The sequence below is a fragment of the Pinus tabuliformis genome, chromosome 4_2 (assembly GCF_031772625.1).
Source record: "Pinus tabuliformis cultivar Carrire ecotype Pingquan chromosome 4_2, CPIR1, whole genome shotgun sequence".
Classification (NCBI taxonomy): domain Eukaryota; kingdom Viridiplantae; phylum Streptophyta; class Pinopsida; order Pinales; family Pinaceae; genus Pinus; species Pinus tabuliformis.
In genome coordinates, this window is record NC_142304.1 from 620,737,714 (window position 1) to 620,747,553 (window position 9,840).

The window sequence follows — 9,840 nt, forward strand, 5'->3', positions numbered from 1 at the left end:
TCCTCTATTATTCAGATTGCAATAAAATAGAGAATAGATAGAAGAACAAAGAGAATGGGCAAGGATTGAAAGGAATGAATGTTTCCATGTTGAAGAAGCCATTCCTTCAAAGGTAGCTTGGGATGTCAGGGAGACCGCCAGGGAAATGAGTGAGGTACAATTAAGTGACTAAGTTTCACAGATGGGAAGAAACAATTTCAGTACGGGGTATGATGGGCCTCCCAAATAGGTACAATTCAAGGCACATATAACCATACTTCATCACATTTAACCTCTCTTTTTGCATTTGATAATACCTTTTTGAGCTATAATGTGTTCACAACGAAGGTTAGGTAATCTTTGTTATATCATGTAGCATAATGAATTGAATGTGCAATACAAAGAGATTTTATTATACATAACATTTGAAGGCCAACAAGAGAATATTGAGGAGGATTTTTCCTCGCATCAACTCATCAAAAACTCAGATGGCTTATGTGCAGTTACTACACCTCAGTGACTGTGAGAACCATAGGAGATCAGATCCACTTTTGTAGGAATTTTGGAGGGAAACCACCCTCCCTTCAAGGAGGCTTCCCCTCATTCATTTTTGTATAACTAAAGGAGCCTAGAAGCTCAGTAGAATTCATCTTTCAGAAGAAGATAGTGATTCTCAGAGTAAGAGATTGCTACTTATTATTCCCATTGTCATGTTATACATTTGAACAATTTCTCAGATTAGTGAAAAGCATCAGTTTTCCTCCAGTCTAAGTTTTCTTTAAGGGAGCTTAGTTTCCTTAGGTTAGGTTCCAACCCAAACACTCAAGCCCCTCTTTTGTATATTTTTTTTACCTATTTATTTTCCGACACTTAGCCTCCTTGTGTTTCTTTCTGCAAATATATTTTTTATCAAAAAAAAAAAAGAATTCTGCAAGTTGATAAGCAAGCTCTCTTTTTTCTACAAGTTGATAAGAAAGCTCTCTTGAGAATCTTGGTTTGTATCGTGTTTGGAAAAGCACAAAAAACATAGTCTTTGTTTTATGCAATAGTTAGATTCTAGTTTGAATTCAACTCATCCTTTCACATGCATTTTTGTTTTCTGCAATTAGTATTTAGTAGTCCTTTTATCACTTTGTCTTTTTTAGTTGAATAGTCATTTTATGTGCAGGTCATATTTATTGGATCATAGGGAAGTGTGGCATCATTTTCCAAGAACCAACACCATCTCTTTAAACTCTCCTTCCATATTCATCCATTTCTCCAAACTATCTACGAACCAAAAATTACACTACAAAGCTACAAGACAATGTTAGTTTTCTTTTCTCCTTGTGCAAGTTGGGATAATGAGTAGATATGAGCTTGGAAAGGTCCTTTCCAATTTTTGACAACCTCCTCCCACCTTCAGAACACTCATAGAACCTTGATATTTCTCTCAGATGCAATCCTATAGAAATACATGGCATCTTGTAGAAATGTTGTAGCACTCCATGGAATTCATCAAAACACAGCTAGAATTGCCTCTTAAGATTTTATTTCTTCTCATCACTCCACAACATCCTCTAAGCCTTGAAAACAAACTTGAAAAGACCATAGACCCTTTGTATACCTTCCTTCCATCATTGTAGCTTTAATTCTGCAACTAGGGTTTAATGTTTTGTTTATGAGTTAAGTAGCATAAATATAGTTTAAATTGTTCCCTTTTGAGCATTTGATGGTTTCTGTAAATAGAATATAATTTAAACTGACTACAATAGTATATATTTGATTTCCTGGAAGATAGATTAGAGTCATTTCTTTCATGCAACTAACTTGGGTTTACTTTATTGTTATTTATCTTCTGCAAAACATATTAGGATTTCCTTTCCAACATTTCTTTCCATGCAAATAGATTAGTGTTTCCTTTATGGAATATGACAACTAATGTTTAAATTTTCCCATTCCTTGCAAAGTTAAGTTCAATGGTTTTCCTTCTTTGGAATTCTTCAAATGATCTCTGCACATCTCAGTTCAATTCATTCCTTCGAAGAAGCTTTGGTAGAATATTGGTTATTGTGCATATAACACTACCACCTCTTAAATTTGTATGAACACTGGATTTATAAATTAAAATTGGTAGCCCTAGGAGTTGTAACATTCTTTTTGTAATACCTAGACTCATCAGGTAGCCCCCTGGATTTGGTTATAGGAATGAATAAATTCTCCATTAACCAATATTGACTACACATTGTTCACCATTGCCTCATCTTCGCCTGCTAACGAAAGTTGTGCTTATATCTCCATCTCGCAATCATAGGCTTAAAGACTTCAAACATTGGTATACTTTCCCTTCTCTCAATGCACTTTTCTACTGATGAAAGTCCTTCCTTTATTTTTAATAATAGGTTGAATGAAGTTGGGCCTTTCTTAATCCATTCTTAAATCTCTAGTAATATATTTTAAGGGGGATTTTTTAGTAATTTGGATGAAAGAAAAACATTGACCATTCCTGAAGTGCTACCTTAGTTGTCTTGATTTTCTCCACCCAAATATACATAGGAGAAACAACAACTCATTTACATAATGTTTGAGAGATAATTCCAATAAAATCAAGATTTTGGCTCTATAAAAGGTTGAATGTGAAGGGAAGGGGGTCATCTTCTTCTTATTATGCAAGGTGAGAGCTGTAACACAATAGTAAGAACCACACCATGGAAAGATGTGAGAGGATAAGGATAATCTTTCATTTAAGAATAAATTATGGACCAAAATACATTCAAGCTATTCACTATATTCATTGGCCCAAGCCTACAATATTTAGAAGTGAATTTTAATTTTGATGGCCTGAAATCAATAAAGTCTAAGGAGGAGATGGAATCTTCCATTTTTTCCCTAAAAATATTTATAACAAGGGATCACCCTTCCATTCCCAAGGATGTAGAGTAGTATTAAATTCATCACCCCCCAATAAGAAAAATGAAATTGGGCCCCTTATTTGAATCCTTAATATTATTAAACAAAGACCAATAGTCATTCTTCTCTTGTTAAGCTATAGGCATATAGACATTTATTATAGTGTAGGACTTATCAACGGACATATGGCAAAAACTGACAGCAATCCAATTCTATGTGCTATGCTCTTCAATTAATTGAAACATTTATGGGAGCCAAAGGATGCAAATGCCAACTCCTTTGAAACTAACTACCTTTTCTTCACTTCTTTTAAAATTATTTTAATCCTTTGGAGGATTTCATGTCCCTCTAACATTATGTCCTAGAAAAGGATGATCTAAGGTTTTTCTTCCTTCATCAAATCATGAACAATTGACATTTTCCTTTTGCTTCCCAATCCACAAAAATTCTAAGAAATTACGTTCATTACTTGCTAAAATATTTATGAGCTCCTCCATGGAGAAAATTAATATGCTCGGTTCCTTGGGGATATGGTACCTCTCTTGTAGATTCTCTTTAAAATGGATTGGGTACCCAATTCCTTCTCCTTATCCATTTTCTTTATTTCAAATGCCTTGTATTCTCAAGGAATTAATCAATTCAACAATATTTGATGTCCTATGAAGAGGTAATCCCAAATAAAAATGAGATAGATGTTTATTGTCCGAAGCATTCTCACCACCCTTTAGAAAAGGGTAATGCATATGGGCTATAAAAAATATTTTGTGTTGTCAATTTACATACGTAGTTATTTCTCCTATCATGCAGAGCTATCAAATAAGTTCAATTATATAAACAAGGTCTATTGCATAGGTATAACTTTTAACTCTTTGACCATCCTTTTAAAAAAACAACATTATCTAAATATTTATATATAATGTAAATTTAAAATTAACTTTGTTGTTTTTAACTGATGTTTTTTTTGGTTTGTTGATTGACTGTCCTTTTCTCTTAACTTTGAAGCACTTTATAGGTTAAATTATAATTCATAAAAATATATATATTTTTTTCACCCAATTCATTCAAAAATATGATACAAATATATATTTGAATTGAGATCCAACATATTCCAAAAATGGATAAGGAGGTTAAGATATTCTCTCAACCAAATCCCAATCCACTCAAATTTTATCATGTAAGCATTATCTCTAAGTCCCTCTCTTAATACTTACATATCAAAATTAACATCATGAAAATCAATACAAAAAATGACAAACTACAGTTCAAATATATGTCACATCTGTCTAGTATGGTCTTCAATGGCACTTGTACCCACTCTGAAATCTCATGGACCATGCTCTTTCTCCACCACAATATTTGAGCTTCCCACTTAGCTCATTTAAGGTACAATTGTCTCCAAACATCGTTGACGAACTTACATGATCAACAATATTGACATACTTTATTTTCCCAAGTTACATAGCTCACTGCAGTTTTCAAAAAAAGTAGCCAAGTAACCGAACCATCCAATAGACAAACTCCCATCTATCAGATAACATAGTTTGATGTATCTAATAGTTATCCAGGATAGTTGTTTGGGTACTGAATTTGTTCATAATTTGATCATACAACTTGAACTGTTTTTTACACATACACACATAACAACATATAAGGATAAATTTTAGTTTCCGTTCCTAGCTTTACATGATCCATCAACTTTATAACATAAGTTAAACATAACGAGATAAGCTATATGTTCTTATGACACGATATACAATGAGAGCCAATTATTTTAATTATATTACTTTGTTTTATTGTTGGTTCTTCGGAATGTAAAATTTTACAAACTCAAACATAACACAGATTAGAATACATCACTAAATAAATTTCGGCAAATATATGTTAATGATCTCCTCTATTGCACAAACCTAGATCGCTCATAGATGCAAAGAACTGAAAGTGCAACATGGAAAGATTTAGCAGAGCTTGGCTGAAATTGATGCATATCACAATAATTGTAGGCCGGATCTAGCACAAATTTGACTTTTAAATGTGAAAGGGCTTGTTGAGTCATTGAGGCTGATTATAATTTAATGCTAGAGATTACCGCAACTCCTTCCACCCAAAGCATGTGAACAAGGGACTATTCCATGAGGTGATTTATCGAATCTCCCACAACCAAAACATCCCCTTTCCCTCCAATCAAACTTCCAGAAGCTAGTATGTCTGCATACACATTAATGAAGTTGAATTTTGAATACTTAGGATATTAACGAGTAGGGGTGACTTCTAGTTTTGTAGTAGCACAGTTTTATGTTCGATGAAGGCAACACTTTCATGCACAAATGTCTTTGATCTTCAAATTGTGGCATTACTAATACTTGATCTCCAACTTGTCAACTCACTGGTGTGTATCGTCCTTGTTGATTATTATTGCTTGGAAAATCTCTAGTTGCTTCGCGGGCCCAGGAAGGGACAACAAAGGCCAATAATATTCTAGAGAATGTATTACATCTTGGAATAACATTGGTAAAATCGATTCGTCCACTTCTTGCGATGAACTGCACGTGCCATAATTTCATCATCAATCAAAGAGGAGCCAACTGCAATGCAGAATACCAATTTGGATGGGTTAGGTTTCCACTTCTTCTCCAACACCCATAATGTGGACAACATACTTAAACATTCAATGAATATTTGTGGCTTCTTTGCATATTTTTTTTTGAACGGGAACTAGAACCTAAATGTGTCCACACTAGATCATTGGAATCACTCGACCTTGACCTGCTGGACTGCCTTGCATAGACTAAGAGGATCTAAATCCTAATATCTTTTCTTCTTATATGGGCTTTGTTACAAGTAAAGAAATCAGAATGCATACCAAAATATTTTTTTCATCCAATTCATTCACAAATATGTTACAAATATATACTTGGATTGAGATCAAATAGATTCCAAACATGTATAATCAAACTGAGATATTCTCTCACAAAAATCCCAAACCAACTCTAAACTTATCATGTAAACATTATCTCCAAGTCTTATTATATGTATTTATTGAAACAATAATTATATAATCTATTTTACAAATTCAAACTTTGTTTAAAATTGTCATGTGTGTGTGTGTTTCAGGTCTCACTAGCACAACTGGTTGAAGATGGGCCTCATCATCAAGGTGGCCCAAGATCAAACCTTACGGGGGTGGTTGTGCCTTGTGGTAGGGAGAGGAGACTTGCTAAAATATCCAGTCAGCTAAGGGCAGGGCAGGGGTGGCCAAGGTTGGGTATGATCTTTGAGGGGCTGGTGTGGCCAAGGCTGGGTATGATCTTGGGCAGTTGTGCCTTGTGCTAGGGGGAGGAGACATGCTAAAAAATCCAGTCACCTAAGGGCTGGTGTGGCCAAGGCTAGGTATGATCTTCGAGGGGCTGGTGTGGCCAAGGTTGGGTATGATCTTCGAGGGGCTGGTGTGGCCAAGGCTGGATATGATCTTCAAGTGAATTTGACGACTTAAATATAAGGACTTTAAATGCCCCACCTGATCAAACTTAAAAAATTATAAACAACTTATATATATATAAAATATAATGAAAATTAACTTTATATTTTAATAAAATTTTAAATTGCAATATTTTATTTTTTAAAACAATTTTAACTTATAACATAAAATGTATACCATACATACATACATACATATAATTATATATATATATATATATATATATATATATATATATATATATATATATATATATATATATATATATATCCAACGGCTATCATAAATTCTGAATCCCTCTTCGTTATAAATATAAATTAACAACACAACCATTTCCAATAACTAAACTCAAAACCTAAATAAAAAAGCATTAACATTTTTTTGTATATATTAAAATAAATGAGTACATTTATTTTTTATTGGAAGAAATTAATAATTAAATTAGTTTCCCATGACTATCATAAATTCTAAATATCTCTTCCTTATAAATATAAATTAATAACATAATTATTTCTAATTAAACTAAATCTAAAAATTAAATAAAAAAATATTAATTTTATTTTATCATGGTTAAAAAAAATTCAAAATTAAATAAATATATCTCAAATGAATAATGAGAAAACTTTTAATGAAAATCACATTTCAGATTTTCAACCGGGATGGTCATTGTAATCAAGATTAATCTTTTCGAGAAGACATATTTGCAGGTATTTAAGATTAAATCAGATCTAGTGTCCCTCAAGAGATGTAGAGACTCATTTCTAATTTTAGTTTTTGATTAAACTCATTGTTACTTTCTAGCGGGTAGTTAGCAGCCCTCTACATCTATTTATTACAACGCCTAAATCTGATTCCTCATCTTGTCTTGAAGATGACCCACACTGGCTCGTTCGAAAAAGGTGGACGAGAATATCTCTTATGTGATTTTTACAGAAAGATGTTGATAAAAGAAAACCACATTATAAGAGTTTTTGTTCACTAGTTTTGAACCATTCAATGTGATTCATTTTCAAAATAAGATAGAGAATCAAATGTTAGCATTGAATTAAATAATAAAAAACTAGGTAAAAAAAATTTAAACCTAACATTTAGAATGTAATAGCTAGTTTAAATAAAATAAAAGATATTTATTAAAAAATTATTCCAGAATAATATATTTAATTAAATAATTATTAAAAAGATAATAAATAAAAACTAACTAATAAAGAAAAAAAGAAATATTCTAAAATATTAAAAATATAATAGATAAATATTTTATTTTATTTTTTATTTATTTATTTTAAAAAATAAAGACTAAATGACACAATTTTCTTTAATAAGATTGTCAAAAAAAGACGTACTAAAAATAATTTGAAAAAAAAAAATTCTAAATCTAAATTCTAATAAATATTCTAAGCCTAAATTCAGATAAATGTATCTCAATTAATTATAAATATTTTCTAAACCCAGCCATGCTTGAGCAATACATTTTATATTGACCAATGAAAATGATATTGCAGATGCCATCGATAAGGTAATTATCCCCAAAAAAATTCTCAGAATTAAGTAAATATATATTAATAGATTATAAATATTTCCTATGCCCATCATTTTGAGCAATACCTTTTCCATGGACCAATGAAAATTGTATTGCCTATGTCATCGCATACGGTAATTATCATCTCCATGAGATTAGGGTCACATGGATTTTGTAATGGAAGATTTGTTGTACGTGACTCGGGGCGATACATATTTAAGGTTATAGGCTATTAGTGCCGTTGGGTTGTATAGGTTCATCATTAAATTTAAACAAATATATAATCCAAAGTATATATCGCCATACCACATTAATGAGCCTAAAATATTTTAGAAAGTGTCACTGTCGAAGCTAACATGCAGCAAATAGATTTAAAACGTCACATGTGTTTTTTACTCTTTCATCATGACCTCAACATTTGAAGGCAAAGAAAGTAAAACGTTACACACATTTCCTAGAAAGTAAAACGCGACGCGTCGATTAAAATGTTTAATGTGATTTTTTTGAAAAATTCTTTATATATTTACTACATGTGAAAATGGTGGCTTGGAAAAATCAAAGCGCACAAATAAACCGATATTTTAAAAATAAATGAACTTATTTTTAATATGGCTTTATCAAATAACTAAAACAAAGCAGAGGTGTAAAATCCTTGAGGATATTTCTGTTCACTGTAAGGGGTGCAATAAAACACGAGATAAATTTCGCACCGCCTCCTGACGTGGAAATTGTAATCTGATAAAGTCTTTCCTCAACGATTGTTTGAAAAATTGACACCTCTGCCGTCGAGATGACAAATAAAGAATGGCAGATGGCAGATCCGACCGATGCCCGCCAGATGCAATGTATTCTAGAAGTCGCCAGACTGTTTTTTATTGTTGTTAACTTTCGCTAAATCCCGACCGATGCCCGTCGCATGCAATGTATTCTGGAACTCGCCAGGCTTTTTTTTAACGTTAGCCAAATCCTGCAGACTTTTCGTACAGATACAAGGCATTCTTGTCTAGCCCTGCTTTGACCAGAAAAAGTTGAGAAGCGCTCTATGCCTATTTATTTCTAAATAAATTTTTGCTATCGTCTCCACTCCCATACCCATATCAGGCAATCGTAGCAGGCAGGAAGGAAAAGCTATTCTTCGCTGCAGCCTAATCATCATCCTCCTCTTGTCTCTGCATCACAGTTGTGGTCCGTGTTCGAATCCCCGGGCCACCTCTCAATCATGTCTGACACTCAGAAAACGCAGCTATGAGCCCGAGGCTCTGGTGGACTCCGACGGCGTACGGGAGCCGAAACGCTTCGAAGGCGAAGAAACAGGCCGGTTTCTTGATCTACTGCAACTAGACCAAACATTAGCAGAGGAAGCAGAGGACTCCGCTCCCAGTGAAGAGCTCGTAAGCGAAGTCATGAGAAGCCTGGAGGAAGAGATTGCTGCCACGTGTTCCACCGCTTATCTCGCCTCCAACTCTGCGGATTCTTCGGCGGCCTCTGTTATTTGTAGAGACCATGAAGTCCAAACCCTAGATTCGAACAAAGGGGTCGATCTTTCTTATCTCGTGGAGGCTTCAGACTACGAGCTCGGCATTCCCCAGTCCACCGCTTTAGACTTGAAGGGCGAAGTCTGTCTAGCTCCGAACGTAGCATCTAAGGGTTTGTCGGAGAACCCGAATCTCAAATACGTTAGTGAAAATTGGGACTTCGAGGATGACTTTGAAAGTTATCCGCAGTTTCCAGTGTACGAAGATGCCTGGAATGAGAGGCTGGTGCAAGATTATTTAAACACAGATTGTATAATCCCGGGCACGTTATTTGACGGAGAATTTTCTGAGGCATGGATAGTCTAAGCTGCACGTGAAATGTATCCAAGAGCTGTGAAATGAAATGGTTTTTATTGAGATTAATTAGACCTAGCGTCTAAGGGACCACCCACTATAGTTTAATTTATATTTAATTTTTTTAAGTTGATTCGGCTGTTATGGACTTT

At 33.7% G+C, this 9,840-nt stretch overlaps 1 protein-coding gene across 1 annotated transcript in view; it reads left to right on the forward strand.

Annotated features, from left to right (window-relative positions):
- LOC149170850 (uncharacterized) overlaps window positions 1-9,840 on the forward strand; it is an 85,430-nt gene extending 75,590 nt beyond the window's left edge. The window contains exons 2-3 of the mRNA XM_089425744.1: window positions 5,980-6,125; window positions 9,040-9,840. Coding sequence (XP_089281870.1) covers window positions 5,980-6,125; window positions 9,040-9,700 — 807 coding nt within the window. The 3' untranslated portion in view covers window positions 9,701-9,840. The remainder of the gene's footprint in view (window positions 1-5,979; window positions 6,126-9,039) is intronic.